Raw genomic sequence first — 20,665 nt, 5'->3', positions numbered from 1 at the left:
CACTGCTGCCACACGGCGCCAAGGACCCTGGTTCGATCCCGGCACTGGGTCACTGCCATTGTGGAGTTTGCACATTCTCCCCGTGTTTGCATGGGTCTCACCCTCACAACCCAATGATGTGCAGGGTAGGTGGATTGGCCATGTTAAATTGCCCCTTAATTGGAAAAAGGAATTGGGTACTCTTAAATTTATAAAAAGGAAAAAAAAAAAATATCAGATCTATGAAGGGACCATTTTCACTGATAATTCAGAGCAAAAAAAAAAAACTACACCTTGCTAAAATAAAACTCCTGTTTTGTTTTCAAAATGACTGGCACTCACTGTACCTATCCTGGATTTTAAGAATTTTAAGTATCGTTAGGAATGGTTCGCAGGGCTGTTACTTGGACAAGAACAATTTATGTTCATATAGAGCCTTGATTGCAATTAAACTTCCCAAGGCACTTCAGAGGCTTTATAAAACAAATTATGAGGGCAGCACGGTGGTGCAGTTGTTAGCACTGCAGCCTCACAGCGCTGAGGACCCAGGTTCGATCCCGGCCCCGGGTCATTGTCCGTGTAGAGTTTGCACATTCACACGTCTGCATGCGTCTCAACCCCACAGCCCGAAAAGATCATGTGCAGGTTAGATGGATTAGCTATGCTAAATTGCCACGTAATTGGGAGAAAAAAATATTTGGGTAATCTATTTATTTTTAGAAAAACAGGGCCACATAAGGAGATATTAGGTCAGATGGCCAAAATTTTGGTTAAAAATGTAGATTTTAAAGGAGTGTTGTGAAGGAGCAAAATTTAGGGAGTGAATTCCAGAGCTTAAAACCCAGATAGTTAAAGACACAGACACCAATGGTGAAATGATTAAAATGCTTAAGCAACCAGAATTAAAGGAGCACGGATATCTCAGAGGGCTGTACGGCTTGAGGAGATTACAGAGATGGGGAGGGGCCAGAAAATAGTAGAAACTTCAGATTCACTGTACACCGGCAGAGGAAACAAGTACTTTTGAGGCCTACATAACAAAAGGTGTACTTAGATTTATTGTCATGTGTACCGAGAAAGTAAAAAGTATTGTTCTTCAAAGTTATGTGAAACACTGAGTGCAAACATTTCTTTCTTGCTTATAATGAATAAAGATTGCAGGTATCTGCTATTTCCCACATATCTTTGAACGTAAAATTAAGAGTTGAAAATAACAAATTAAAGAAGAGGCCTTGATCTGGACCCAATTTTATTCATATCATTAGCATGTCATTATTTCTAATACAATGGAGTTGATGTACTATGGACAATGGAGTTGATGTACTATGGATAATCAAGACCAGTTTAGATTATCCAAATTAGATAACAAAGCATAACCTTGTGAATGACTATGATAATAAAATCTCTTCACAAGTTAGGCTTTCATTGAAAACATTTTAAATAGAGTACCCAATTATTTTTTCCCAATTAAGGGGCAATTTAGCGTGGCCAATCCACCTACCCCACACCTCTTTGGGTTGTGGGGGTGAGATCTATGCAGACACAGGGGGAATGTGCAAATCCCACACAGACAGTGACCCGCATCTGAGATCAAACCCGGGTCCTCGACGCCGTGAGGATGCAGTGCTACACACCACCACCATGCTGACCGTTTCATTGAAGAAATGGTGCATGATTTTTATGGGTATTTCATTTGCAGCACATGTTCAATTCAAGCCTTGTGTGACTGTTGACTTCAGTTTGTACATTCTCCCAGTGTCTGGATGGATTTCTTCTGGGTGCTCTGGTTTCTTTCCACAGCCCAAAGATGTGCACATCAGATAGATTGGCCATGCCCATGCTAAATTGCCCCTTAGTGTCCAAAAGGTTAGGTAGGGGTAATGGATTACGGGGGTAGGGGGTCTTTCAGAGGGTTGGTGCAGACTTGATGGTCCAAATGGCCTCCTTCTGCACTGCAGGGATTCTACGATTCTTATACTTCAACTGGACCTTTTAAATCTTCTCAGTTTTACTTGTTCTGTATGTTAAGTAGTAAGGGAGAGGGTAAGAAATGATGCAGCATCAGTTTCTTCACCTCTCCCCACCCACCCAGATTCTTTTAAAATAATTTACTTTGTGCGATGTATTAATGCTGCGGAATGTAATTTTTTTTTTGAAATTTTATTGTCAGCAATACGTTTTTCCAAGTTGAATGAAATATCCTTCATATTGGGCGGCACAGTGGCGCAGTGGTTAGCACTGCTGCCTCATGGCGCCGAGGTCCCAGGTTCGATCCAGGCCCGTGTGTGAAGTTTGTGCATTCTCCCCACGTTTGTGTGGGTCTCGCCAAACCCAAAGGTGAGCAAGCTGGGTGGATTGGCCAAGCTAAATTGTCCCTTAATTGGAAAACAAAAATTGGATACTCTAAATTAAAACAAAAGAAATATCCTTCACATTCAATCACGGAATAGATTTCCTCTTTGGGCATGTCTATGAAGAAATCATGCAGAGCTTATAGCTGACAGGATCAGGCTCAGCTGTGATGCTCCTTGTAGCCAAAAAGCCCACCTACACTCACGTGAGTATTGACGGTCATAGAATTTACAGCGCAGGAGGCCATTCGGCCCATTGAGTCTGCACCAGCCCTTGGAAAGAGCACCCCACTCAAGCACACACCACCTCCACCCCATCCCCTTAACCCAGTAACTCCAATAAACCTTTTTGGACACTAAGGGCAATTTAGCTTGGCCAATCCACCTAACCTGCACATCTTTGGACTGTGGGAGGAAACCGGAGCACCCGGAATAAACCCACGCAGACATGGGGAGAACGTGCAGACTCCGCACAGACAGTGACCCAAGCCGGAATCGAACCTGGGATCCTGGAGCTGTGAAACAACTGTGCTAACCGCTATGCTACCGTGCTACCCAATATGGTTTTATATTAGGTACTCGAGGGTTACTGGTGCCTGTGGAATAAGAGAGCAGCAAATCAGTCAACATTTTGATTGGGGGGGGGGGGGGGGGGGGGGAAATAAGTATTATCAAGAAAGGTTTTAAAATTAAAAAGGCCAGCTGAGATTTTAATAATTATTTGTTAAAATGTTCTCCAGCAGTTGGTATAATGGAGTAGTAATTTGTCTCCTGATTTATAAAGCATCTTTCACAATCTCAACTGAAAACTCTAAACCCAATGAATTACTGTAATGTACGACAGACAGAACTAATTGAACATAGCCAAACCTAGAAAAGTCATTTGAAAGTAGATGGGGCTATGACTCAACGCCTCATTTGAATGGATTAAAATATCAACAGTACAATATTCCTTTTGTACTACACTGACACTCGTTCTGCCATTCGTTTGTTATTGCTGCAGAATCTGTTAATACCAGTTCTTTATGGATAGAGGATTTCCATAAATTTGTACCAAAAGAGAGAAATGTGTTAAAAAGGGCTTACATCATAACTTAGCTGACCTAAAATTCATTAATGAAATCTCAGTGTGTATTGTGGAAACAAATGTAAAATCAGATTTAACAGGACTTTAAAAAAAACATTCTAAAATCTGTAACATTCAAATTGCTGTAGGTGGCTCATTCCTTATTTGGGCTTTTCTGTTGCAATTATTGTACTGCCACCACTAGATGGCGGTTAATAAGCTCTAGATTCTCTTATCTACACCTGTGGCATCACTGATGACAGCACTTTCAGGGAAATTAGCTTTATGCTGACTTTCCATGGCATGTGGACAAAGACTTTGAATATTGAATTGACATGCTACCAATTCTTTTAAAAAAAAAACAAATTTAGAGTACCCAATTCACTTTTTCCAATTAAGGGGCAATTTAGCATGGCCAATCCACCTAGCCTGCACATCTTTGAGTTGTGGGGGCAAAACACGGGGAGAATGTGCAAACTCCACACGGACAGTGACCCAGAGCCAGGATCGAACCTGGGACCTCGGCGCCGTGAGGCAACAGAGCTAACCCACTGCGCCACCGTGCTGCCCCGGACATGCTGCCAATTCTACTCAGTTGCTTGGCCTTAATGTTTTTTATCTTTCAGGTTAATGATGTTTTTAAGGACATTGCTAATTCATGATCTGATCCATCCCTTTAGTATTGCATATCAGAACTCAATGGACTAAATACAACAGTTTAGGGGCAGCACGGCAGCGCAGTGGTTAGCATTGCTGCCTCACGGCGCCGAGGTCCCAGGTTCGATCCTGGCTCTGGGCCACTGTCCGTGTGGAGTTTGCACATTCTCCCTGTGCTTTGCCCCCACAACCCAAAGATGTGCAGGCTAGGTGGGTTGGCCATGCTAAATTGCCCCTTAATTGGAAAAAAAACGAATTGGGTACTCTTTTTAAAAAAAAAAGGTAGGTCAGCCACTCACTACCGTTTACCTATTGGGAAACAATCGATAGTATAATGTAAAAACCTAAAATCCTTTCGAGTTTGATTGCAGGAAGAGTGTGGTACAAGACAAATACACTGAACCTAGCTATTGCGGACGCCATCAAATTTGAATATAACGATGTAATGATTCTTCAATTCTCAATGTATCTTAAGGAATAAGGATCCTTTATTACCGTATTGGGGTCCACGCCGAGGCCCCAACTTCTCCCCTATGCCACCTCCACTGCCCCCAGACTTTGAGGGCCGCCACCAGCACCGGGCTCGTGGTATACCTCCTTGGAGGGAGCAGCAGCGGCGCCGTTGCCAGCGCCCCAGACTCATACCCACACAGGACGCCGTCTCCAGCCTCTTCCATGCAGCCCCCTCCCTCTCCATCACCTACTTGCGCACCGTCGTCGCATTGGCGGCCCAGTAGTACCCACAGAGCTTGGGCAGGGCAGGGCAGCCCCCCCCCCCCATCTCTACTCCGCTCCAGGAACACCCTTCTCACCCTCGGAGTCCCTCGCGCCCACACAAATCCCATTATACTCCTGATAGCCCGCCTGAAAAAAGCCTTCGGGATAAACACGGGGAGGCACTGGAACAGGAACAAAAACCTTGGGTGCACCGTCATTTTGATTGACTGCACCCTACCCGCAAAGGACAGTGGCAACGCGTCCCACATCTTTAACTCCTCCTCCATTTGCTCCACCAGCCTTGTAAAGTTAAGCCTATGCAGGGCACCACAGCTCCTGGCCACCTGGACCCCCAAATATCTGAAGCTCCTCTCCGCCCTTTTTAGTGGGAGCTCACCAATCCCCCTCTCCTGGTCCCCTAACTGAACTACGAACAGCTCGCTCTTCCCCATATTGAGCTTGTACCCCGAAAAGTCCCCGAATTCCCCAAGGATCCTCATTACCTCTGGCATTCCTCCCACCGGGTCTGCCACATACAGCAGCAGGTCGTCCGCATAAAGCGACACCCTATGCTCCTCCCCACCCCGCACCAACCCCCTCCAGTTCCTCGACTCTCTCAGTGCCATAGCCAGGGGGGACAGGGGACACCCCTGTCTCGTCGCTTGGTGCAACCAAAAGTACTCGGACCTCCTCCTATTTGTGGCCACACTCGCCATCGAGAGCTCATACAACAGCCTAACACACCTGACAAACCCCTCCCCAAACCCGAACCTCTTCAGCACCTCCCACAGGTATCCCCACTGTACCCTATCGAAGGCTTTCTCAGCGTCCATCGCCACCACTACCTCCACCTCCCCCTCCCTCGCCGGCATCATGGTAACGTTCAAAAGCCTCCGTACATTCGCGTTCAACTGTCTCCCCTTCACAAACCCTGTCTGGTCTTCATGGATGGTCTGTGGCACACAATCCTCATGGCTAAGACCTTCGCCAGCACCTTGGCATCTACATTTAGCAAGGAAATCGGTCTGTAAGACCCACATTGCAGGGGATCCTTGTCCCGCTTCAGGATGAAGATCAGTGCCCGGGACATTGTCGGGGGTAAAGCCCCCCCCCCCCTCCCCTCCTTGCCTCTTTGAAGGTCCTAACTAGCAACGGGCCCAGCAGGTCCATATATTTTTTACAGAATTCAACTGGGAAACCATCCGGCCCCGGTGCCTTCCCCGCCTGCATTCTTCCTATCCCTTTGGCCAGCTCCTCCAGCCCAATCGGGGCCCCCGATCCCGCCACCAGTCCCTCCTCCACCTTCGGAAACCTCAGTTGGTCCTAAAAGTCCCTGAAGACCCCATTGATGTCAACCCCACTCCGCACCACATCTTTAACTCCCCCGATCTCCCTAGCTGCGTCCCGCTTCCAAAGCTGATGCGGCAGCATCTGGCTTGCCTTTTCCCCATACTCGTAAATCGCCCCCTGGGCCTTCCTCCACTGCACCTCCGCATTCCTGGTGGTCACCAGGTCGAATTCGTCCTGGAGGCTGCGCCTCTTCCTCAACAATCCTTCCTCAGGCTCTTCCGCATACCTCCTGTCTACCCTCACCATCTCCCCCACCAGTCTTTCCCGCTCCCTGTGGGTCCTAATGGAGATCAGCTCTCCCCTCACCACCGCCTTCAGTGCCTCCCATACCATCCCCACTCGGACCTCCCAGTTGTCGTTGGTCTCCAAATACCTCTCTATACTTCCTCGGACCCGCTTGCTCACCTCCTCGTCTGCCAACAGCCCCACCTCCAAGCGCCACAGCGGGCTGTGGTCCCTCTCCTCCCCCATCTCCAAGTCCACCCAATGCGGAGCGTGGTTCGAAATGGCTATTGCTCAATACTCGGTATCCTCTACTCTCGCTATCAGCGCCCTACTCAAAATGATAAAGTTGATTCGAGAATAAGCCTTATGGACATGTGAGAAGAATGAAAATTCCTTATGGACACGTGAGAAGAATGAAAATTCCCTAGCCCCCGGCCTTGCAAATCTCCAAGGGTCCACCCCTCCCATTTGGTCCATAAATCCCCTCAACACTCTAGCCGCCGCCGGCTTCCTACCCGTCCTCTACGTGGGGCGATCCAGTGCAGAATCCAACACCGTGTTAAAGTCTCCCCCCATTATCAGGCCCCCCACTTCCAAGTCTTCCAACATACGCCGCATAAAACCCGCATCGTCCCAGTTCGGGGCATACACATTGACCAGTACCACCCTCTCTCCCTGCAACTTACCACTTACCATTATGTACCTACCGCCATTATCTGCCACAATGCTCGACGCCTCGAATAACACCTCCTTTCCCACCAAGATCGCCACCCCTCGATTTTTGGCATCTAGCCCCGAGTGAAACACCTGACCTACCCACCCTTTCCTCAGTCTTACCTGGTCTGCCACCTTCAGGTGTGTCTCCTGGAGCATAACCACATCCGCCTTGAGCCCCTTCAGGTGCGCGAACACGCGGGCCCGCTTAACCGGCCCATTCAGTCCCCTTACATTCCAGGTTATCAGCCGGATCAGGGGGTTATCAGCCGGATCAGGGGGGCTACCCGCCCCCCCTCCCCTGCCGACTAGCCATGACCCCTCCTCGGCCAGCCACGCGCCCGCACCCCACACCCGGCCCGTTCCCCACAGCGGCATACCCCCGTCTTGACCCACCCCACTCGCTCCAGCTCCTCCTTGATCTTAGCAGCAGCAACTCTATTCCTCCCCCCCCCTCCCCCCCCTCCCCCCCCCCCCCCTTCCCCCCCCCACCACCCAGGACCCATCCTAGCTGGTTGTGCCTTAACTATTTGTTTGGAACAAAAAGGATATTGAATGAGTTTGAGTGAAGTGTACAAAATGATGAGAGGTTTGAATAAAGGAGGCATGGGAACACGGTTCCGACGAGCTACTAGTACAAGATCTTGAGAACACAAATTGAAAGTTTCGGCCAACAAATAAATGCAGGAGAGCGGGGAAGAACTTTTTAATGCATTGAGTGGTAATGACCTGGAACTCACTGAAACAATCAATGATTTCAAAAGGAAATTGGATGGACACGGAGTTAATCAACCAACACAGGAACGATTGGAACTGACTGGATTACTCGACAAAGTATACGCATGGACTTGATGGACCCAATGGCCTCCGTGTGCTGTAAATGACTCCACATCTCTCATGATAATTACATGATTTGAGGGGTCAAATAACTGTATTGTAGCCAAATTTGTTGACACAAATGTTATGTAGGAAAGCAAGTTATGAGGAAACAAAGGGATATAAATAGGTTAAGACAAAACAAATGCCATATCTGATCTAAGGTGTTTTTGGCAGGAAGATTAGAAAAGCAAAAATATTAATTAAATAGAAAGAGACTTCACGGCGCCCAGGACCCGGGTTCGATCCCAGCTCCGGGTCACTATCCGTGTGGAATTTGCAAATTCTCCGCGTGGGTCTCACCCCCACTACCCAAAGTGGTGCAGGGTGCGTGAATTGGCCATCTTAAATTGCCCCTAAATTAGGAAAAAAAAAAGAATTGGATACTGTAAAATTTTTAAAAAGAGACTACAGAACACTGCAGAATAAAAGTTAGCATGCAAGTTCATCAAGTAATTAGGAAGGCAAATGGAATGTTGGTCCTTACTGTAAGGAGGATGGAGTATAGAAATAGGGAAATGTTACTATAACATTACAGCGCATTGTTGAGACCACTCTTGACATGCACTGCAATTTTGGTCACCTAATTTAAGCTTGAAATACTTGCATTGGAGACAGTTCAGGGAAGATTCCATGGGTGGATTTCTGGGATGAAAGGGATTGGCTGATGAGCAATGGCTGACTGGATTGGGAGTTTAGAATGAGGTCATCTTACTGAAACATATATTGAGAAGGTTTGATGGGGTAGATATTTGGAGGATGTTTCCTCTCCTGGGGATGTCAGATAGAAGAGAGCACACTTTCAGAACAATGTATCTCCCATTTAATATGAATGTTCTTTCGCAGAGGGTTATGAATTTTTGGAATTCTCTTTGCCAGAGAAATGTGGAAGTTTGTTTATAGAAGATAGTGGCAGGAGGAGGTCATTCAGCCCTTTGAACCTGCCCGCCAATGATCATGGCTGACCATCCAACTCAATAATAATAATAATCTTTATTATTGTCTTAAGTAGGCTTACATTAACACTGTAATGAAGCTACTGTGAAAATTCCCTAGTCGCCACATTCCGGCAAGTGCACAAAGGGAGAATTCAGAATGTCCAAATCACCTAACGAGCACGCCTTTCGGGAGCAAACCAGATAACCCGGAGGAAATCCACGCAGACACGGGGAGAACGTGCAGACTCTGCACAGACAGTGACCCAAGCGGGAATTGCACCTGGGACCCTGGCACTGTGAAACAACTGTGCTACCGTGCCGCCCTCAACGGCCTATTCACGCTTCCTCCCCCCCATATACCCATTGCCCCAAGTGCTATATCTAATTGCTTCTTAAAAACATACAATGTTTAGGCCTCAACTACTTAATGTGGTAATGAATTCCACAGGCTGATCATTCTCTGGGTGAAGATATTTCTCATCATCTCTCTCCTAAGTGGTCTACCCTGTATCTCAGACGGTGACCCCTGGTTCTGGACAGTCCCACTATTGGAAACATCCTTCCTGCATCTACCTTGTCTAGTCCCGGTAGAATTTTAGGTTTCTATGAGAAACCCCCTTGTTCTTCTAAACTCCAGTGAATACAATCCTAACCGATTCAATCTCTCGTCATAAGTCAGTCCCGCCATCCCAGGAATCAGTCTGGTAAACCTTTGTTGCACTCCCTCTAGAGCAAGAACATTGTTCCTCGGACAGGGAGACCAAAATTACACACAATATTCCAGGTGTGGCCTCATCAAGACCCTGTATAATTCCAGCAAGCCATCCCTCCTCCTGTATTCAAATCCTCTTGCCATGAAGGCCAGCATACCAATTGGCTTCTTACCATCTGCTGTACCTGCATGCTTACCTTCAGTGACTGATGTATTAGGACATCCAGTCTCATTGAACATTCCCCCCCTTCATAATTTATGGCCATTCAGATAATAGTCTGCTGTCTCATTTTTGCAACCAAAGTGGGTAACTTTGCACTTATCCAAATTATACTGCATCTGCCATTCATTTGCCTACTCACTCAACATGTCCAAATCACACTGAAGGATTTCTGCATCCTCCTCACAGCTCACCCTCCCACCCAATTTGGTGTCATCTGTAAATTTGGAGATATTACATTTTGTTCCCTCATCTAAATCATTGATATAGCGGTACCCCACTAGTCACTGCCTGCCAATTTGAAAAAGACCTGATAATTCCTACTCTTTGTTTCCTGTCTGCCAACCAGTTTTCTAGCCATCTCAATATGCTACCGCAATCCCATGCACTTTAATTTTACATGCTAATCTCTTATGCGGGACTTTGTCAAAAGCTTTCCGAAAGTCCAAATATACATCATCCACTGGCTGCCCCTCATCAACTATACTAGTAACATCCGCAAAGAATTCCAGTAGATTTTTCAAGCATGATTTTCCCTTCATAAATCCATGCTGACTCTGTCCGATCCTGCCATTATTTAAGTGCTCAGCTATAATATCTTTGATAAATCATGAATATTTTAATGTTGGGGTAAAACAGATTTTTTAACTATAGGGGAGTCGAGGATTATGGGGAACAGGCAGGAAAGTGGAATTGAGACTGAGATCAGATCAGCCAATATCTCATTGAATAGCACAGTAGTCCCTTAAGGCCCTAGGGCCTACTCCTGGTCCTATTTTCTAGATTATGAACATTTCTTTACTCCCAATGACAAATTTAGATTGAATTTTCTTCACAACAGTTTATGGTTTTTAAAAACGTTTCCAATTAAGAGGCAATTTAGTGTGGCCAATCCACCTACCCTGCAACTTTTTGGGTGTGGGAGTGAGACCCACATAGACACGAGGAGAATGTGCAAACTCCACATGGACAAGTGACCTGCGGCCAGGATCGAACTCAGGTCCTCGGCACCATGAGGCAGCAGTGCTAACCACTACACCACCGTACCGCCTCAAAAATGTATATTTTCAACAACATTCTGTCGAAAATCTTATTAAATACTTGTAGTTACCCCCATATCTTTGATTTTTTGGGGGGGAAATTCTGGTTTCTTCCCCACACTTCCTTTGAGACATTGACAAGCTGCTGGAGTACAGCTCAATTGACATGGATCTCCTGCCAATACTTCATCATGATATCATGATTCATGCATAATGAATGCGCATAAGTAGAATATTTGATCACCTAGGAAACACAGCCAAGACCAATCATGCCCTCCTCACCTATATCCATACATTAAAAACTAAAACACAGAAATAGGGTTTGCAGTCCTGCTCGTGTTCATTGTCCACTTGAACAGCAGCCCTACTCCATGTGCCTGCACCGTGGCTTTCCAGCAGTGGTTGCAAGTTATATTAAATTAGCTCATCCAAAAGGCATTCAGAGTATAGCACCATTCATTAGCTCAGCATAGACTTGGGACCTAATCTGTGATCTTCTTAAGTCTGTGTGGTTCAGCTACTCACTGGGTTAGTGGGGAAGTATGACTAATATCATATCTACATTCAATATTCAGCCTGCATTTGTCATTGAAAGGAACACTGTGCTAACACCCAGCTTCAAGAAGCAGCCAGGATTTGGGGGTAGCTCCCAGTAAAACTCCCTGAATTTGTCACCATCAGCGATTCAAACTTCCTGCTGTTATAATCTTGCATATAAAAGGCAAATGCAACTATAACCATAATGAAAACACATTATTCGCTCATTATAAAATGTTTTCTGGGAGTTGACCATTTTGTACCCAATTGGTGCAGTGAATGCCCCATAATGCAGCACAGAAATTCAGCAAGTTCCAGTATCTTAAAAATAATTCGATAGAGAGCATCCTTAAAAAAGATGGGAGAAAATATCAAATTATATTTACAATTAATTTCTTTATTTTGTCACAAGTAGGCTTACAGTAACACGGCAATGAAGTTACTGTGAAACGCCCCTACTCGCCACACTCCTGCGCCTGTTTGAATACACAGAGGGAGAATTCAGAATGTCCAAATGACCTAACAGCACATCTTTCGGGACTTGTGGGAGGAAACTGGAGCACCCGGAGGAAACCCACACAGACACATGGAGAACATGCAGACTCCGCACAGACAGTGGCCCAAGCCAGAAATCGAACCTGGGACCCTGGCGCTGTGAAGCAACATTGCTAACCACGGTGCTACTGTGCCGCCCTTACAAAAAATGGTTGTTGTGTCAGCACATCTGTAAACGAGTAATGTTTTGGAGTTATTTGCAAGTACAGAAGCTAGTAATCATTGCCTACAACTTTTACATCAAGGCGTAATTTCTTATGTTGGCTATCAGTTAACCTTTTGAGACACAACTTTAACTGTACAATGAATTGCTCAGGTACGAATACTTCATTCTTAAATAATATGTCTCAATTGAAGAAAAACAACAATTAAAATGCATTTTAAAAGGCAGGCAATTCTGTGCACTACAGCTGTGATTTATGTTGTTAAATACTGTCAGACCAGCACTTGTAATACGTTAAGAGGTTAGTAAATATTTTCAGGATCTTTAATGTGAAACATGAAGCCCACAAGCAGCAGCAGCAGCCCCCCCCCCCCCTCCCCAGATGGTAACAACCTGTGAAGAACGGCATTTAAAACAATGAATACCTTCAAGGGCAAAGGACCACACTTGAAAGAGAGGGTTGAAAAAATGCTACGGAGCCAGTATTAATGGACACAATTAACATATGCAAATACTCAATGAAGCTAAACCTTTGACAAAAGTGTAGAGCAAATATTTAAATCATTTTATGACAGGAACAGCTCCAAATGTCTTATCAGCATGGGAGCTTTATCCATTTTATCTCATCAAAGGGGGCTGACAGTTTAGTTGGATGCTCTGTGGGAAGCCAAATACCCAGATCTTCAAAGAATGATAGTGTCAACCAGATCTGATCCAGGATCAGTTAAACATACTTCCTTAAAAAAAAGTGGCATTCCCCAAATGCTTGCAACTTTTAAGTCGTACCAAGTTAATCTTTCAAGACTTGATATATGTTTTATGTGCAACATTTGATATAAAAGAAGAAGAATTCAGAGGAACAAGTCCTTTCTGATAATTTAACTTAATGCCTCATTTAAGTTTGCATCTACTTTGAAAGTTTCACAGCATCTTCCCGAACCTGGGTTGACATGCAACAAACCGAAACTTAATTTGTTCTTGTAAATAGATGACTAAACAGATTTACAAATTAAACACTTTTAAAAGTTCAGCAATTTACACATATTCAAACAGCTGACCGCGCTGATCAAAGAACAGTTATCAAAATGTCATTGCAAAATATGACATTTTATGAGCTGACTATGCCAGATCTACAAATTAAATTGTGATTTACAGTTTCCTGTAGTTTATCTTACAAAAAACAGCAGTGTTAAGCCAACACAGAAGAACCAATGTTCTCCACACAAAAAAAAAATCAATAGATTGAATATACTGATTATTGCTACTGACCACAAGTGTATTTTTACAATATGTTCAACCATCTTGACGAGTTATTTGCCCTCACTTGATATCAACGTCAGGATTATTTCTCACTCTCAGTCCGCCTTACCAAAACCAATAGCAATGCACATTCGGAAACACGCTGATAAATAGGATTAATTTTCAATTTCTTAGTAAATTTTGTAGGAAACAAATTGGTAACTTAGAAATACAATCTTTCAAGTTATTTTAAAACCATAAAACACCCTTGTATTTTTATACATTGAGATGTAAAATCAATCCTTATGATCAATTAAACTCTCTACAAATTTGAGTTAACTAATAATCATACAGTGCATTTTTTCTTTTTAAAATAGAAGCATGTTTGGTACATTTTAGAATTCAGAATAGTCGCATTTAAGGTTTTAAACAGTTTAATAAAATACATCAGTCATGAGGTGCAGCAAATTGAAACTTTTTCAAAAATTTAGAGTACCCAATTCTTTTTTTTCAATTAAGGGGCAATTTAGCATGGCCAATCCACCTAGCCTGCACACCTTTGGGTTGTGGGGCAGAAACCCATGCAAACACGGGGAGAATGTGCAAACTCCACATGGACAGTGACCTAGGGCCGGAATCGAACCTGGGACATTGGTGCCGTGAGGCAGCTGTGCTAACCACTGTGCTACCGTGCTGTCCCTAAACTTAATAATGGTGTACAAACCTACTGACAGTGAAATGTTGTATTTATAGATCTCTACATTTCTTGGTTTTGCCAGGTATTGGCCTTAAACTGTATTAAGTAGGTAATGATCGGTGCTTACCTACATGATTGAATGTCTAGCTTGCATTTCTATGACTTGTATAGAAATACCAGCAGAAAGCTCTCTCTGTGGCCATACCGCATCACAAATGATTCAACAGATTTGAGGAATTTAAAAAAGACTATTGAAATGTGTTTTCCAGTTTAACTGCCATATGTTATGAATATCCTATAGTCAGCCAGATGATATTTTAAACATCCCCAATCATGAGGAAACTCTAGAGAAGTAACCTATTACCAGTTCAATCACAGATTATCTGGTCAATTATCTTATTTCATAACTTAACAGCATAAATTCTATTTCTGTACAATTTATGTTAAAAGAAACAGTTATCATGTTGTCATCAGATGTAAATGTATTAAAAACTGGCAGATATTAAAATGTAGTCATTTACATTAAGATTCTTTATATTTGGGGCAGCACGGTGGTGCAGTGGTTAGTGCTGCTGCCTCACGGTGCCAAGGTCCCAGGTTCAATCCTGGCTCTGGGTCACTGTCCATGTGGAGTTTGCACAGGAGGTGCCAAGGTCCCAGGTTCAATCCTGGCTCTGGGTCACTGTCCATGTGGAGTTTGCACATTCTCCCCGTGTTTGCGTGGGTTTCGCCCTCACAACCCAAAAGATGTGCATAGGTTAATTGGCCACACTAAATTGCCCCTCAATTGGAAAAAATGAATTGGATAATCTACATTTTTAAAAAAAGATTCTTTATTAAGGGACAATTTAGCATGGCCAACCCACCTACCCTGCACATCTTTTTGGGTTGTGCGGTTGAGACCCACGCAGACACGTGAAAAATGTGCAAACTCTACACAGACAGTGACCCGGGACCGGGGTCAAACCAGTGTCCTTGGTGCCGTGAGGCAGCAGTGCTAACCACTGCACCACCATGCTGCCCTCCCCTATACATCTTATATTTGGTTATACATTTTTAATTTTTATTTAAAAGGCTGCTATTAAATTTACTTGCTACATTCAATATTATTTAGTAATGCAGTATTGATTTGCTGGAAAGGGGAAAAATTGTACAAACTGTGGACTGAGTTTGTGGAATATGTTCTTGTATATGTTGCTGTTTTTTAAAATACATTTTTAAATCTATTTCTTGGTCTGTGCTGAATTAGCTGTTCTGGATTACTGGAAATGGCCGAAGCAACATTTTGATTGATTGAAAGGTGGCGGTGGGTGCACAGGAGGAGGAAATTATCTCATTCCTCATCCAATAACCCTTGCTGGAGTTCAGCTTTTGGGAGGACAGGTGTGGAGTTTGACATGGTGTCTTCCATAGTTGGGATAGCCTGTTGGCGCTTAATCTCCCAACAATTGCAATAGTTACCTTGATGAGACATCAGAGTCCTTTGCACCAGGAGATCCAGACCACAGCAAGGGGTCAGTGCCTTCAGGGGCTGAGAAGGGAGGGGCAAGAAGTAGAATTGCAAAGTAGACTAACAAGAGAAAACTAGATATCAGAAATTATGTTTCCATTGTTATATTTTGAACCAGTCTTTTGTTTAGATTCTTAATAGCATATTTAAAAATAATGGATGTATGAAACATTGTTTTGTAGCCAATCTTTGTATGCATCATGCTGCTTGCTTTTATTTGTGTTTCTAGTTGCTTTTATATATTATCAGGACATTGTTAACATTCAAGGAGAATTAGTAACTTTTAAATGTGGAATTTAAACGTTGAAAAATATCTTTCAGAAAAAGTTTTTAAAAAGACATTTGGCAAATTATAACTAAACCGTTAATTTCGGTGTTTGAATGCTTCTGGGAAACTTAATTCTGTAGGTTCCATTCAGTTTCATTTCAGCAGATCTATTCAATGCACAACTAAACTTCAACTGTTTTTTATGCCGTAACAATAAAATACTAAAAAATGTGAAGCTATTTTGGATAAATAAATGGTCCATATATCTCGCTAGACCATTTCATAGAAATAATGCATGTTTGGACATCAAACCTTCAGCAGAAACAGAAGTGTATAAAATGAGTGTTCAAAAGTAAAATCTATTCATCTGCACAACTTAAAAATGAAAAAAAAACATACCGAGTTTACGTGAATTACTTGAAACTAATTTGTGTTTGAGGTCACAGTGATTAGGGCTCTGCCAAAAATAAAGTGCAAATGAGATTCGGTAGCTGCAGTTACACCAGAATAAACACAGCCGAGATGAGTTTTTTTTGTGGTTCTCTTTTACAATAATTATTTAATTACATGCAGGGCTTACAACAATTTATATCTTAAAATATAGTTTTATGCAATAGTTGACTTTTGATCCAACTCCCCCAACCCCCCATTCCTTATCCTCTTCTTGTTTATATTACAACTGAGAAATCCAGGTAAAAAATGTATTTTTTACTCCATCAATTTTAAGATATCGAATACGAAGACTAACTGCAGGTAATCTGTTGGTTATAAATTCAGTTTAAGTCCTGTGAAAGATGGTTGCACAAATGGGTATTGGAGAACTCAAGAGTTAATTCTCATGAAGAAACATTTAAATGGTCACCTTTTGTAAAATAGGATAACTTTAAAAATGCATTCCAATTGTGTTATTTTCTCCTTTGAAATAATGAAGATGCACTGAACAGTTCCTAATTCGAAAATGCAACCATTGCTTGAAAAACTGCTCCTTTCAATCACTTGAATGTGGATTAAATGCCCAAGAATACACAAGGCAAATGACAGCTCAACAGAAGGCCAACAGTAATTACAATGACCACAAAACTAGCAAAAAAAACATCACATTTTTAACCAGCACAGAATTGCTTGAACAATTGGATGCTCTGAATACCTTTGTAAGTATGTATATGCCAGTGTGTTATCTAGTGTTCTCCTCCACCTCAGAGGACAAGTAGGTAAATATATAATTCACAGAACATTTTTATCAATGCAACTTATTTTATTTGTGAAACACGTGCAACAGTTTCCAAGTAAAGTCCATTGGAACACATGGTGAGAGAAAGGCCACGCTTGAAATACCCAGACAGGGGTAATATCATCAATTACTTTTATAATTTTTTTTTACAAAACATTTTATGGAGGTATTTATAACAGTAAACAGTACAAATACAAACATAAACATAGTGCATAAACCATCTCCATCCTTAACAAATCCCACCTACCCTACTTTTATAATTCTAACAATGATTCAAATCATTGCCAACAAACAATCCCATCCTGCAAAAGGCGATTCATGGGCTTGCAAACCACGAGCTTTTCATTCAAACGTCCTTGAGCCACTTCCAGTAATTACAAAGCACACGTTCGAGCCAGAAACAGACAAAGTTTTCTTACCCCAAAACAAAGCAAAAAATTCAAATTTTACGCGCTGACTAAATTAAATAAGAAATATTAACCCAGGTAAGACTCTACTCGAGATCTTAAGCCCGCCTCCATGGTGGCAACAGTTCTCAACGACCTATGCCATAAGAGCACGAGGGGTGCCACCAGCTCAGCCCAAACACCCCTTTCCCTCTCCTGTCTTCTCTCGGCATTTGGTCTGTAAAACAACTTTTACGAGGTCGTAAACCCCTACTTAACGTACCCAAGGAAAGGTTTAGAGAAACGGGCAGAAATGCAGATAGATGCAGTGAAGACCAGCATTGTGAAGGGGCCCTCTACAATACCAGGGACGACACAGCTAAAGGAATTCGATTCTCCGCGGCTCCCCCCCCCCCCCCAAAAAAAAAAAGAAATTTCACATCTTCATATCTGTTCTCTGCCAATTTGGACGCGGGGGCGGGGCGGGGAGTTGCCGGCTGCAAAAGTCGTATTTGGTCCCTTCTTTCTGTGTAGTTAGTTATAGTATAGGGAAATCATTCGTTAGTACAATAGTGGGCAACTAGCACAGTTCCACATCAGTAATATATAGTTTCATTTAATCAACTAACTGCTCTTCCAGATTCGTTCTCCCAAGCGTCACACAAAGCCAGCCAGGTCAAATAATAAAGGGGGAAATTGCTCTTTCGCTCCCCAATATCTGCAAGAAAACGCAATTATATAAAGGAGGAGGGTGGTGTTTTAAAGCTTTCAGCCTTATAGAAGGGGGGGATTGGGGGTGCGGCTCCATGACAATATCCGCCCCTCTCTCGATCCCTTTCCCCCAGTCTGAGCCCAGCATTTGCGGGTTTCACCTCTGACCTTGACAAGCAGATCCTTATTTGACATTTGCACCGGCAGAGAACGTCAATTGGCAAAGCGTGTGCGTTTAAGTGTGAGAGTGTGTATGAGAGTATCTGCGAAAAATGGGAGATAGTGTGTGAGAGAGAGAGAGAGAGAGTGTGTGTGTGACCGAGTGCGACTTCTACCATCAACTCCATTCATTCATCTCATTTTTTAAACAGATATCGCATGCACTCGCCCCACGGTTTCCCACAAAAAAACATTGTGTACAGAAAAAAAGAAACCATTCTTGCCAGGTCACGTTCAGCTCCTAACGCCTGAACATCCTTTCCAGAGTCCGCACCACTCGAAGCAACATTTAGAAATAAAACTCAGCGCCTATTCAAAGTGTGCCGGCTCCAGCTCACACCGTACACACAATCCCCTTTACACCAATCGCATGGACAGTGGCAGTTCTTGAAATTAAACTTTTTTTTTTAAGGTTTTTCCGCTAACAACCCTCTCTTCCCCGCCCTCCACAACAAAGGTAAAACATTTAAAAACAATGAATGAAACAGGCGGAATCATGCAAACTTACTTGGTGCACAAAAACATCCACAGGCGCTTCCAGGGGGGTGCCTTCCCGAGAAGTCATGGAGATAAATCCGAATCCCATTCTAACGTTGAACCATTTACAGTGGCCTGTTCCCTGCTGGATTTGAGGTTCTTCTTTCTCTGCCAATGTTCTTTTTTCGTCTCCAGCACCTTTACCCGCCCCTCCTGGACAATTGAATGGCACACACAGGGGAGAGAGAAAAAAGGTTTCAGTTTATCTGATATTATAAGGGGGGGGGGGGGGAAGAAAGTGGAAATCATTAACAAAATACATTTCAAAATAAGCTTCTGGGAGGAGAGAAGAAACACTCTGCATCGCCCGTGGGCCATTGGCTGCAGCGTCTGAGCCAAAGCCCTCGCAATATCGATCTGGGTCCAGAATGCTCCTTTTACGCCATGTTGAGATTAGCAAACCGTACGTAACTGGAATGAGGTTGGTTTAAAACGGATCCCATCTCCCCGTAGAAACCACTATCACACCGGCCCGGGCTGGTCTTCCTCCCCTCTTTCCGCAAACCGTGATCAACATTCAACAGCGGTTTTTTTAAACCTCCCCCCTTTTTTTAAAAAAACAACCTTCCACTAAAATAAGAGAACTCCAGCGAGCATCCAGCGTGTGCAGTACTGTGCTCCCAACTAAACTCGCAGGTGTAATCCTGCCTTCCACCCACACACACAAATACAAGCTGAAGAGAGGGGGAGATAAAAGGGGGGGGGGGGAACACAAAACTGTGCTCAATGCCACACAAACACTCGCAGCACAATAGCCCTTCAGAAAGCCTTTGAAGTTGTGAATAAACGAGGGGCGGGTACATTTTGGGAGATCTGCAACAATAGTTTGGGGAAAAGCCCCCTCTGCGATCTCCTTTTTTTTAAAGAAAAAATATGCAAAAAAGGATTTTTTTTTCAAAACAAAGAGAGAAAAAAAGTAACCTTCGGCCATGTTGTCACACAGGCCCCTGCGCGCAAACCCGCCCGATCACAACTTTTTCCTCGGAATGGCTAATCTTCTGCATCAATCTAGCGTGAGAGGATTGAGGGATGAGAAATTTAGCAATCTCCAGTGTTCGCATGGTGTAACGTGCTTCCCTCCTTACCCCCCACCCCCCCTTTCCTGGTCTTGGCACACATGTGACTCGTCAATTACATGCTTTCTTGCCGCTAATTACACATCGCAATCTTCAGAGAGGCCAATCGGCCTCTCCCCTAACCTGTCACCGCGACTCCCCCCACCCCCACCCAAAAATAAATAAATCCGCCAGCTTTTTTTATCCAGCTCATTTGTCCGACATTGTTGATGAACCCCGGTCAGCTCCATAGACTTAAAGCTACAGGATCTCCCTCTCTCTCTCCTCCTGTTGTGTAGCTTTCTGTCGCAATCGTCAACCTAAATATACAGAATAAACCCAATCGCAGATCAACTGTAATCCCCAAAATACGATTTTATGTAATGTGGGCTGATCTCGCTGCGTCGGTTTCTTGTAAATTACTCGGCCGGCAGCAATAAGCTGGCAAAACATCCTTCACAATTGATGCAAGTGTCGATTTTCCGGAATGTAATATTCTGATATCAAATAGTGCAGGGAGGGCAAAGAGTGTGGGAGCAAGGGAGGGCCTGGGGAGGGCGGACTGCGCTGGTTTTATTCTGCTACATTCAGAGAACATGCTGGCAGAAAGGAAATCAAATATATGTCAGAGCTTCATGCTCAATCGGGGCTGTATGTGGAGGGGGGTGGTTGCTGTTAGGTACCTCCCCTTAGGCAAGGTGGTATCATCCCA

The 20,665-nt window shown here is 43.7% G+C and overlaps 1 protein-coding gene across 11 annotated transcripts in view; it reads right to left on the bottom strand.

Moving 5' to 3' along the window:
• The window catches only part of LOC140410983 (protein lin-28 homolog B-like), a 441,051-nt gene that overhangs the window by 363,531 nt on the left and 56,855 nt on the right, over window positions 1-20,665 (bottom strand). For 8 of the 11 annotated variants that reach the window (XM_072499863.1, XM_072499868.1, XM_072499859.1 and 5 more), the window contains one exon: window positions 18,870-19,051. In XM_072499863.1, the coding sequence (XP_072355964.1) occupies window positions 18,870-19,051 (182 nt within the window). Of the gene's footprint in view, window positions 1-18,869; window positions 19,052-19,158; window positions 19,279-19,310; window positions 19,566-19,819; window positions 20,005-20,665 lie in introns of those variants that run through there. The other 3 variants (XM_072499865.1, XM_072499864.1, XM_072499867.1) reach the window with 3 other exon arrangements.

The sequence above is a fragment of the Scyliorhinus torazame genome, chromosome 4, assembly GCF_047496885.1.
Source record: "Scyliorhinus torazame isolate Kashiwa2021f chromosome 4, sScyTor2.1, whole genome shotgun sequence".
In the NCBI taxonomy this organism is placed as follows: Eukaryota; Metazoa; Chordata; class Chondrichthyes; order Carcharhiniformes; family Scyliorhinidae; genus Scyliorhinus; species Scyliorhinus torazame.
This window is presented reverse-complemented; position numbering and strand designations above follow the sequence as displayed.